Source organism: Scardinius erythrophthalmus (assembly GCF_964197995.2).
Source record: "Scardinius erythrophthalmus genome assembly, chromosome: 7".
NCBI lineage: Eukaryota > Metazoa > Chordata > Actinopteri > Cypriniformes > Leuciscidae > Scardinius > Scardinius erythrophthalmus.
Genome location: NC_138227.1, coordinates 13,792,956 through 13,805,808, shown reverse-complemented (window position 1 = coordinate 13,805,808; position 12,853 = coordinate 13,792,956). Strand labels below are relative to the sequence as shown.

At 38.5% G+C, this 12,853-nt stretch overlaps 1 protein-coding gene across 4 annotated transcripts in view; it reads left to right on the top strand.

Moving 5' to 3' along the window:
• The first annotated feature begins 5,901 nt into the window (after positions 1–5,901).
• The window catches only part of synrg (synergin, gamma), a 53,726-nt gene continuing 46,774 nt past the window's right edge, over positions 5,902–12,853 (top strand). Inside the window, exons 1-5 of one of the 4 annotated variants that reach the window (XM_081371484.1) lie at positions 5,902–5,959; positions 11,268–11,308; positions 11,477–11,601; positions 11,714–11,841; positions 11,919–12,024. In XM_081371484.1, coding sequence (XP_081227610.1) covers positions 5,925–5,959; positions 11,268–11,308; positions 11,477–11,601; positions 11,714–11,841; positions 11,919–12,024 — 435 coding nt within the window. In that variant the 5' untranslated portion in view covers positions 5,902–5,924. The remainder of the gene's footprint in view (positions 5,960–11,267; positions 11,309–11,476; positions 11,602–11,713; positions 11,842–11,918; positions 12,025–12,853) is intronic. The other 3 variants (XM_081371483.1, XM_081371482.1, XM_081371481.1) reach the window with 3 other exon arrangements.

Genomic DNA, 12,853 nt, shown 5'->3' with positions numbered 1-12,853 from the left:
TGTGTGTAAAGTTTCAAGAGTTTTTGAGCACGTTAAGGACCCCAAAAGCCCCTGAAACCTTGATTAACAATATAAAAGCAATAGTCAAATCCCCCCCTCCCCTCACACACACAGAGACACAGAGAGAGGGAGAGAAAATTCTTCAGAAAATCCACATTCAAACCAAAATATCTCTTTTCCTGTTGGTCAGAGATCGTTAATGTAAATTAGAAAGTTGTCCGTCTTGATGAGAACAATACACATACCAAGTTTTGTTGCTGTTGATAAAACTAACCCCCCCCATTTATGACTAAAGGTGGCGCTACTGAGCCCCTCACCACGCCCGTTTCTGAAACTTTGCACAAGTCTACGGGCTAATAAGTGTGATGTGTCTGTCGAGTTTCATTCAATTTCAAGTATGTTAAGAGTCTCAAAAGCATCAAAAAACAATATTAAAGTTTGATGCGTTGCCACGACAACAGTATTAAAGATATCAAAAATCCTTTCACAGGTCTACATCTGCCGTGTGTTTACATTATACACATAAAGTTTGAAGCAAATCGGGTAAAAATAAGAGGGTGATTTCAAAGCATTTTGAAAGTGACACACTTCCTGCTGCCAGTTGGTGGCGCTATAACTTTGACTCACAATAGTCACATCCTTGTGTTCGGCCTCTTACAACGAACACACTGCTGAAGTTTCATCAAGATCAGATAATGTATGCTGAAGTTATAACACACTTCCTGTGTCCCTTATTCGCCATAAATTCGTTTCCTTGCCACGGCCAAACCGTTTGAGATATCAAAAATCCGTCCGCAATTTAGCATCCTCAATGTCTTGACTTCATGCACACCGAGTTTGGTGGGGATGGGATGAATTTTCTAGGAGGAGTAGTTCACATTCCACAGCAAGCGTTTTCCAAACAACCCATAATAGCCGACTTCCTGTTGGGCTGGCGTGAAACTTGACAGAGGGAAAGTTGTTCGGCCCGATGAGATCTATATGTGTACCGAGTTTCATATTAATTCATGCAAGCGTGTTTGATATATGGACCAAGTTTTCAGACCCCGTTCAAGGGGGCGCTGTTGAGCCCCCCTGCCATGCCCGTTTCTGAAACTTTTCACATGTCTACTGGCTAATAAATGTGATGTATCTGTCGAGTTTCATCCAATTTCAAGCATGCTAAGAGTCTCAAACGCATCCGAAAAGAATATTAAAGTTTGATGCGTTGCCACGGCAACAGTATCTAAGATATCAATAATCCTTTCACAGGTCTACATCTGCCGTGTGTCTACATTATACACATAAAGTTTGAAGCAAATCGGGTAAAATTAAGAGGGTGAATTCAAAGAATTTTGAAAGTGACACACTTCCTGCTGCCAGTTGGTGGCGCTATAACTTTGACTCACAATAGTCACATCCATGTGATCGGCCTCTTACAACAAACACACTGCTGAAGTTTCATCAAGATCAGTTAATGTATGCAGAAGTTATAACACACTTCCTGTGTCCCATTATTCGCCATAAATTTGTTTCCTCGCCACGGCCAAACCGTTTGAGATATCAAAAATCCATTCGCAAGAATTCATCCTCAATGTCTTGACTTTATTCTCACCGAGTTTGGTGGCGATCGGATGAAATCCCTAGGAGGAGTATTTCACATTCCATTGTATGCGTTTTCCAAACAACGTATAATAACCGACTTCCTGTTGGGCTTTTGTAAAACTTAGAGCACGAAAGTTGTTCGGCCCGATGAGATCTATATGTGTACTGAGTTTCATATTATTACATGCAAGCGTGTTTGATTTATGGACCAAGTTTTCGGACCCCATTCCAGGGGGCGCTGTCGAGCCCCCCTGCCACGCCCCGGTACCAGCTTCAGCCCGGCCCTGATGGCCGCGGGTTCTGACGTGTGTGCAAAATTTCAAGAGTTTTTGAGCATGTTAAGGGCCCCAAAAGTGGCAAAAAGGCAAAAAAAAAAATAATGAAGAAAAAAAAAAAAATATATAGCTGCGAGCAGCGATTACGGGCCCAAGCCGGTGGCACCGCAACCCCGGTGCCTTTAGGGTGGCGGTGCCGCCGGCTTTGGCCCTTTATCGCTGCTCGCAGCTATATATATATATATATATATACACATACATATATATATTTATTTATTTATTCATTCATTCATTCATTCATTTTTTTTTTTATTATTATTATTATTATTTTTTTATTCAGATTTTATGATACACTCAAAATATTCCACAACAAATCCTTTAAATTTAATGTAAAAGTAAAAATGAAAGTAAGCAGTGTTGGGCTCACGTAACCCTCTCATCAGAATCAAAATGTTTCAACATTTGCGATGTATTTGGATGCTAAACTATTCTTTATTATAGGCTTTGTTCTTCACTCGTGTTCCAATATTGATGGAAAAAATCATCCTCTTCACATGCGCAAAAATTTGCTTGGAAACATCACAGTGGAGCGAGCGGTGCTTACTGTGAATGTACGAATTGTACTACTGACTATTTAGAGCAGTGTAATTTTTATATGTTAGGTTGACTATTTTATTATTATATTTTATTAAGGCTATAATGAACAGGCTGCGATGTCAAGATTGTAATGCTGGAGTGTGTGTGTGTGTGTGTGTGTGTGTGTGTTCATGTTTTTCTATCCCGGTGGGGACTTTAACCTGAATGCACACAGACTCATGGAGACTCGTGTCACAGTGGGGACCTAAATAGAGGTCCCCATGGGTAAACAAGATTATAAATCATACAGAATGAGTTTTTTTGGAAATGTAAAAATGCAGAAAGTTTTATGGGATAGGTAGGTTTAGGGGTAGGGTTAGTGTGAGGAGATAGAATATACAGTTTGTACAGTATAAAAACCATTAAGTCCATGGAGAGTACCCACAAAGATAGTAAACCGTGTGTGTGTGTGTGTGTGGCGTGGGCGCGATTGAACAGTAGACACATAAAAACATACTCCATCATTATACAGGACGACATTCAAACTGCAAAGTGTTAACTTATATTTGTGTACAGTTGCAATAAAACACAAAATTGTGCTTTTGTAAAATAATTTCAAGCAATCCACCCCCCGAAAGGCGCTAATTTTAAAATGAAACTAAAATGCTCATGGCTGCACAGGCATTCATAACGGTGCACGTCCACGGCGAGGAACGAGCAGAACAGAGTGAACGTTTTTCAGTTAATTCCTACTTCCATAGGAATTCATTTGAAACGCTCGCTCAACCAATATAAATGTCAGTGCGGACGAACATATTTTACTTTAGTTTTTAAGTTAGCGATTAAAAAGCCCCCAGCGGTGTCACACGTCAGTTAACCGGTGGTAAAATATTCTCACCGTCACATACCTAGTATATTTATATATATAATAGGCCTACCTGATTTTGAACACAAGAGGGCAGTATAGCACTATGTTTGACTTTATTTATGTATTGTTTAGACTAAACAACCATTCTGGCAGTTTTTAAACTTAAAATTCATTCTTAAATTGAAAAAAAAAAGAATAAAATGTTTAGTTGTGATGTTTGTATACTTTTATATAGAAATAAATGGTATATAATTACATTTTTAGAAAATTTGAGGCTTTTAGTTTTTCCTTTTTGGACATTACTTTAATCCCTCGCCAATGCAAAACCGTTTGAGATATTTATTATCCGTTCACAATTTAGCATATTTAATGTATTTTCATCATGTTGAAAAAGTTTGGTGGGAATAAAATAAATAGTTTAAGAGGAGTGGCTAAAAATTCATAGGCTGATTTTGCAAAAAAATCCACATTCAGACCAAAATATCTGACTTCCTTTTGCTCTGAGCTAATGAATGTAAATTAGAAAGTTGTCCGGCTTGATGAGAACAATATAAAAAAATTTTTTTTTTTTACTGTATTTAAAACTAACCCCCCCACTTTTGTCAAAAGCATGTTGAAAGTGACACACTTCCTGCTGCCAGTTGGTGGCGCTATAACTTTGACTCACAATAGTCACATCCATCTGATCAGCCTCTTACCACAAACACACTGCTGAAGTTTCATCAAGATCAGTTGATGTATGCAGAAGTTATAACACTTCGTGTCTCTCTTTTCTCGCCATAAATTCGTTTCCTCACCACGGCCAAACCGTTCAAGATATCAAAAATCCGTCCGCAATTTAGCATCCTCAATGTCTTTACTTCATGCTGACTGAGTTTGGAGGTGATTGAATGAATTCTCTAGGAGGAGTACATCACATTCCACAGCAAGCGTTTTCCAAACAACCCATAATAGCTGACTTCCTGTTGGGCTGGCGTGAAACTTGTCAGAGGGAAAGTTGTTCGGCCCGACGAAATCTATATGTGTACCGAGTTTCATATTATTTCATGCAAGCGTGTTTGATATATGGACCAAGTTTTCAGACCCTGTTCAAGAGGGCGCTGTTGAGCCCCCCTGCCACGCCCGTTTCTGAAACTTTTCACATGTCTACTGGCTAATAAGTGTTATGTGTCTGTCGAGTTTCATCCAATTTCAAGCATGTTAAGAGTCTCAAACGCATCCGAAAAGAATATTAAAACTTGATGCGTTGCCACGGCAACAGTATCGAAGATATCAATAATCCTTTCACAGGTCTACATCTGCCCTGTGTTTACATTATACACATAAAGTTTGAAGCAAATCGGGTAAAATTAAGAGGGTGACTTCAAAGCATTTTGAAAGTGACACACTTCCTGCTGCCAGTTGGTGGCGCTATAACTTTGACTCACAATAGTCACATCCATGTGATCGGCCTCTTACAACGAACACACTGCTGAAGTTTCATCAAGATCAGTTAATGTATGCAGAAGTTATAACACACTTCCTGTGTCCCATTATTCGCCATAAATTCGTTTCCTCGCCAATGCCAAACCGTTCGAGATATCAAAAATCCGTTCGCAAGAATTCATCCTCAATGTCTTGACTTTATTCTCACCGAGTTTGGTGGCGATCGGATGAAATCCCTAGGAGGAGTATTTCACATTCCATTGTATGCGTTTTCCAAACAACGTATAATAACCGACTTCCTGTTGGGCTTTTGTAAAACTTAGAGCACGAAAGTTGTTCGGCCCGATGAGATCTATATGTGTACTGAGTTTCATATTATTACATGCAAGCGTGTTTGATTTATGGACCAAGTTTTCGGACCCCATTCCAGGGGGCGCCGTCGAGCCCCCCTGCCACGCACCGGTACCAGCTTCAGCCCGGCCCTGATGGCCGCGGGTTCTGACGTGTGTGCAAAATTTCAAGAGTTTTTGAGCATGTTAAGGGCCCCAAAAGTGTCAAAAAGGCAAAAAAAAAAATAATGAAGAAAAAAAAAAAAATCCTTACGGAAACAATAGGGCCTTCGCCCTTTCAGGGCTTGGGCCCTAATAATCCTTACGAAAACAATAGGGCCTCCGCCCTTTCAGGGCTTGGGCCCTAATTAGAAAATGAAGTAGAAAGTAGAAGAAGAAGAAAGAAAAAATTTTTTAGCCCCTATTTTTTAACCCTTGTTCCTGGAGGCCAAAGTGACGTTTAGCGCCCCCTGGGACAATCCAGAGCCCATTTACGATATCTGGGACAAATACTACAATGGCGCCATCGCCTGTGCAATTATAGGTACTGCAAAAAGCACAGGTGGTAGACCATGATGAGCAAAAACTGTACTATTTACAAATGATAATAACGTGTAAAAAATACACACAATAACATAACTTAAATTTACAAATAAAAGTTTACATATAAAACGGACTAAAGTTTATTATTATATTATATAATAAATCATTTTCAAATTGAAAAATGAAACGTAAAACGTTGCAAATAAGCATATAAAAAGTATTGAAAATAAATGCATCAGATGAGGTGACGCAACTGGTGGTGTGACCCCGGAAGTGGCGCATGTCTGTTCTCAGCGATGACGTCATTTCATTGAGCTGTTTAAGATGGCGCTTCGGCCCGGAACAGGGGGAGGCGGCAGGTACAGAATTTCATACTTTAACGCTTTGTTATTTATTGTGTTATTTATCTCGCATGACACGTATACGCTTTCTAAAGCCAGTATGTGTTAATTCACGTGTCTGTTAGAAAATTCATCCGTTGATCCCGCAGTTTCCCTTTATTTAGCGTAGCGTCTGCGGTGATAATGGCTGAGTCTGGTCAGCTGTGATGGTGATGTGACGCTTGTCATACTGCATCAGAGTGATCATCCGTCACATTCATAATCGTTTCTTCTTCTTTGCCATACACCTGGATACATAACGATATTGATGTCCAAACGTTATCAAACCGCTTGTCAGCAGACTGACTAACACCCAGAAATGGATATTTACTGGCCGTGTCTCAAAACCTAGTGAACTGCCTACCTAGACAGCATAGTTGGTGTTCATAGGTTTGTTCGTTGATGGCGTCCTAAAATTTTATACGATCGCAGTGTTTCCTACAGAATTGTTCTTAGATACTGAAATGTTTTGCAGCACTGTCCACCTTCGCTGTGCATGTATAGATAATACAAGTATTAAAACATACACATAAATGTATTTATATTTTTTATACATTGTAATTTTACGTTAACTTCGCGTTGTCATATGGACAATAAGTCAGTAATGATACTGGTTCATGAACCTTGAGTACACTAGGGTACAAAATGACAACAGTGTACTGAAAACGATTAAAATCTCTGTATTATGCAATGCTTGTATTCTTATGCGATGTCACTTTGAATAGAAGAAACTACACTATAGCCTGAACACGTAATACGCATGTGGATGACGTCACTGTTTTCACAAATGAACGTTTTTGTAGTTTACACGGAGACAATAACCATATCTTTTTCAAAAACGTGCATTTTGAATCCTGTTATCAAAATTCATAAAAAGTTTTAAACAGTGTCGTGCAAGAGACCCCCTAATTTTCGAGAAGGACATAACCAGGGGCCGTTTACATGACACCGGTTTCAACTAAAAACGAAACACCTTTTTTTTGTGCCATTCATTTACATTTTTACAGCATTTTTGAGGGCCTGAAAACACAAACTTTTGAAAATGGGAAGTGCAAGTTTTTGAAAACGATATTGTTATTGTCTCTGTGTAAACTACAGAAACGTGAGTTTGTGAAAGCGGTAACGTCATGTGACAGGTGTATTACGTATTCAGTCCATAGGTGCGTAGTTTTTATTTACAAAGTGATTGTGGACATTTTTCAGATTGTGTGGATTCTTATTCAAATAACTAATAATTTCGCCTGTGAAAATTTGTGAACAACAGTAAGGGTAACCACTCCTAAATGCTAAACTGCTGTTCAGTAAGTGAGTCAAATGTTGATTCAGTGAGTTAATTCATTAAAGCATTCGTAAGACTTTCTCAGTCTGGTAACTACAAATTCTGAGAGTATTTTCAGAGATTTTGGCTCATAAGAGTCATTTTTTCGTATTTTTTACACTGTTTGCGTTGTGTATGTTTGTTTTTGAATTTAATATGCCCAAATATTCTATTCGAAGTGTCCATTCTGACCAAATATATGATTTCTTTATTGATTTTACATTTCAATTAATCCAAGATTCCAAAAATATAATTTTGAGTATACAAAATGTTGATACAGGCCTACAAATCTTATATTTGAATGTTCGCCCATGTGCAAATGCATCTGAAGTTTGAAGTTCGCCCTCAGATCACTTGGACGTGGCTGTGTTACAAGAGGTAGCCTATTAACGATATAAATACTGTTCGTTTTCTCACACAAACCGCTCGTTTCGTGTCTTAGGCCATCAATGTGTACGATGGGGAATTGTTTAATTTGGACGATGGGGAATTGTTTAATTTGGACGATGGGGAATTGTTTAATTTGGACTTCTCTGTGTATGCTCTTTGAGACAGTGACCATAGACCTGCATTTTATGACTGGCAGACAAGAACGGTTTGACCTAAAAATATCACAATTGAAACTACTGCGGAAAAAAAGACACCTACATCTTGGATGCCCTTGAGTTAAGCTAAAACATACCAAAATTTAATTTCAAAGTGAACTAGCCTATCCCTTTAAAGGAATTGGTAGACCAGTCACCAGACCAGAGCCACCCTGACCAGCATGATGGATGTTTGGAGATGAGACATCAGGTCTGTGACGTGGATCTGGTGACTTGACAGCTCCCATAAATATTCATAGTTGCTGCTTTTCATGTTGCGTATAGTTGACTGGATCAACATATCGCCCTCGTGGGTGTCATTGAGCTTACAAATATTGATATCGGGCCAGTAAGGCACTTAAAAAAGTGCCAAAGTTTTTAGAAAGTGGAACACATAGCTGTCAGAATGGATGGAAAGTCCAACTTCATGTTTTATTTATCTAAAGGGCTTTAGTCTCTGATGAACTGCTTGAATAATGAATGTCTAGTTTCAAACGGAGCAGCATCAGGTAATACTGATACCTGCCGTGAAACTAAATAACCACAGGGTTCTATATAGAGCTGCTTTATTTGGCAATATAATAAAAGTTCAGCAGCACAAGTACACTCCGAATTTACAGGGAAGGACTTTGTCATGTGTTTTGCCACTTCTTTAAGATGAGGAACAGGCTAATGTGATGTCAACGACTTTGTAATGCAAATTAAATGCTGTTTACCTTCTATAAAGAAGTAAACAATGCAAGAGTTATATTATGATGCACTTTTTGGTTGATTTAATAGGATTTAGGATTTAGTAGTTTGCAGAAGCAGCAGCAGCTCCATGAAGTGGCTGAAGCTGTGATGGGCATCTTCCAAATGGCCGAGGCTCTCAGACAGCTGCAGTGGAGGGCATACGGAGCTTATTAGAACAGGTGTAATTGTATTTTTGCTGCCAACACCTTAAAAGATGCTTATCAGGTCTGAGAGTTCAGAAAAAAGACTGAAGACAGCAATGTCATAGATGCAATCTGTTATTCTGTGTGAAAGTCAGTGACTAAATAAATAAGTCTGCCGGCCCAGTGCCCAGCCTCACAGACCCAACACAAAGGAGTTTGAGGCGTTTGACAGCTCTCAAATTTCCGTATCCATTCGGAAAGCAAGAGCTGATCATCTGTGACAACCTTTAAAAAGGATTTAGGGACATTTCTGAAGTTTATATCCCATTTAAAGTATTGTTTGGTTGGAAAATTGGATTGAAATGCCATATTGTAAGATAGCCTATGTTTTTATCTCGCGTTTGCTTTTGTTTCCACTATCAGTCAGGTTTAGAGTCGGAAGTGTGTTATTTTCAAACTCAATAGAGCATTATAGGGATAGTTCACCTAAAAAATGAAAATATCATCTTTGATTATATTCACCCTCATGTTGTTCCAAACCCATAAGACTTGTGATTTCCATAAGATGTGTGTTTCGAAGATGAATGAAAGTCTTACGGGTTTGGAACGGGTGAATAATTGATGGCCGAAGTTTCATTTTTGGGTGAACTAACCCTTTAACTCCCCTGACATTTCATTTCCGAGCTCACTGGACACTTCTCATGAACACTTTCATGACACTTTAAAAGTGTCAGTATTGAGTGTTACTGGTTAATGCAGTGGTTTATGATTTGTCACATTTATTTATTTTTTATCGTAGGAAAACTTTGTGGAAAAAACAAAATGGCAAGGAAAACTTCACCTTTGTCGTTGATATTCCGACAGAAGATATTTTGCAGAATGTTAATGCTTCTTGTTTCCCTTGCAGTAGAAGCACACAGAATGCAGGCTTGGGGTTAATTATGTATAATAAAACAAACAAACAATTATTGACTTATTGAAAAAATACTTTTTTAATGCCTATTCAATAATTTACAAATTTTTACAAGAATGTCAAATTTTAAAGCTTTTGTCAGCAAATAATTATATAAAATTAATGCTAATGTATTGACTACTTATTAAGAAATATGAGATTTGAAAGCTTTGATAGAGAGACGATTGTTTTGTTAGCAAAAACAAAGAAACTCATTTATGAATTGAAGAATCAAAGATTTCCTAGTTTATTATGATAGACATTTTGCTATATAGCATGAGATGGGATATTTGGTGGAAGTCCATTGGGAAAAGCGGCTCTTCAGTGTGTCATTGGATTTTAGAAAGAGCTAATAGCCTTTTCAAGCATTCAAATCTTTGAACTAAAAATGGTTCATGACTGTTTAAATACGTTTAAATGCTACTTGATTGTGTTGATTTTATATTGGTTTGCAAATGTATTCCTTATTAATTGTTTTATTTCTATTGTGCTTATACCAGTTTATCTTAACTCTGCTCAATATTGTTAGACTTAAGAGAGAAAATCTTGTGTAGACTATTATTAGGTGAATGGCTCTGCATAACGTGTTAGACAGCCATTAATATGCTGTATCAAAGCTGCTGTTTACCTGTTTCTCAAAGACAAAAATCCTGTCAGAAAAGCTCAATCTCAGGTTTTGTGGCTATAACCGTGTTTGCTCATGGATGGATGGATGTTGGCAGTAACAGTTTAAAATGGTGGATAAATGTGATCTCCCCACCCTGATGTCACAGCAGATCTCTCTTTGAATGTTAATCTGCCTTAATCCAGTGTTTTATTTTTTTCTCCTCCCTCTGTTGTATCGCAGTCTCTTTGAGCGCTGTAAAGCTGTGAGCCTGCAGGCAAACAGATGCAACACACACAGACAGACCGCTTTGTGCCAGAGAGCCTCAGTGGAGTGTTAGCCCACATTGCAGACTATTACAAAAGCAAACAAAACCAGGCTAACTCTCAATGAGTTACTTTTACAATTAAGACCCCAAATATTATTATTATTTTTGTGTGTGTGTGCTTTTTCAGCCGCATATGCTTGGCTGCCAAGATGTCTGTTCGTGAAAATTTTGGCAGGTGCAAAGTCTTTAGCTAGTACCACAAATTTTTATTAAAGATGAGCCATGATTGTTTTTACATTTACTGTTGTAGGATCTTCCTCTGATCATAACAATATTTGCAAAATGCTAATTTATGCTTTCATTCCATAAAGAAAATGAATCTATTTCTGCTTTATTGTAATGTTTCTTAGCTGTGAAAACAATGTAATGAAGGGCCAATACTGGAATGATTTTGATTTCCTCTGTGGGGCAATAACATGAAGAACCTTCCAGAATAATGGACTTCGGCTGTTTTCATAAATGTTTTCTCAGTTGAATGATTGATTGGTTGCCTTTAGTCGTCTCTTGAATGTGGAGGGCGATAGAGTAAAGACATTAGCTTGACACTGAAATGAGCTTCAGGGGTTTGAAATGGGCAGCCTGGTAAATGACTACAATATTGAATGTGCCTGTCTTTTCTGTTTTAGTTTTATGTACCCTGTAGGAGGGGGTATTGGACCACCGCAAGGTAAGCTGCTGACATTTTGCCTGTATTTTGCATCTTTCCACATTAGGTCATTTTGTATTGGATACGTTTCTCCAATACAACATCTTTTATAACATTTAAATACATTTTTTTGAATGGTTTTACATTTGTCATAAAAATTGACATTTTTAAACTGTTATTTAATGGCAGGAATGATGCCCATGCAGCAGCAACAGCAGCAGGGCTTCCCCATGGTCCAGGTCATGCAGCCCAACATGCAAGGCATGATGGGAATGAATTTTGGAGCACAGATGCCTGGTGCCATGCCAATACAGGTCTGTTCTGTTTCTGACGGACTTTTGAAATGTCTAAGACATGCATTAACGATAACAAATGTGGACTCCAGAATCGTTAGATGTCCTAAATATCTTTCTCCCGTGTTTCTAGGGCGGGATGGCAATGGGCATGCAGACTCCCGGGATGCAGTTCATGGGTCAGCCTCAGTTCATGGGCATGAGGGGCCCGGGGCCACAGTTCCCTGTGGACATCCAGAAGCAGATGGCGGAGGAGCATCAGTAAGGCTTTACATATTCCCGCTGCCGGAAAGTTGTTTGCATGCCAGAACTCGTCTCTGATTAGTGTGTGTCCATAGAAAACGTCTGGAGCAGCAGCAGCGGATGCTGGAGGAGGATCGAAAGAGAAGACAGTTTGAGGAGCAGAAACAGAAACTGCGTCTACTGAGCAGCGTCAAACCCAAAGTGAGCAAGTCAACATGACATAAACAAATAATCATATTTACTTTCTAAATATTAGGCCTGTTGTTGTGACTATTAGAGTAATAGAGTAAAATGTAGAGTAATATGCAATGATGGTAAAAATGAATTGATGCTTTTAAATATGAAATTAAAACCGCCAGTAGGTGGCGGCAAGTCACTGTCTTTATGAGTGAGTCATTGAGTCATTCATTCGTTCAGTAACGAAGCAAGTGGCTGTAATTATACATTGAATCATTGAATCTCAGGATTCGTTCACAATCACTGCTGTGGCTTTCGTTGGAGCTAATATTTTGTTGCAAAAAAATACTGTTTAAAATGAACATCACTTAATATTAATACCCTTCGTTTGTTGAAATGTATAAAATCAATGCCAGTATGCCACATTTGCAATCGTGTGGATATTCATATATATGTGAACAAACAGGAACTCATACAGGGTATATTTTTGTATCGAAGAGAGTTTGAATCTTAAATCTATCTCTATGCACACTCTGTGTCTGTATTTGTTCTTCGTGCTAGTAAGTGCTAGTAAGCTAGTAAGCTCGAACAGCAGTATTGCGCGATTTGCCAAGGCAGCAATCTGCACGCAACCTATCATATACAGGCTGCTTGTGTGAGGGCAGTCAGTTTTGACTGCAAAAGATGAGGTAATTTGATCGGATGTCATGTATTTACGTCATTTTACTTGCTAGAAATACATGCTCAGTTTTAATGTTATTTTTTAGTTGGGGTAGAATTAAATGAATGGCAAAACTCATCATTTTTTCCGCGTACCCCCTTCTGTCTGCGCACCCCAGTTTGAGAACCACTG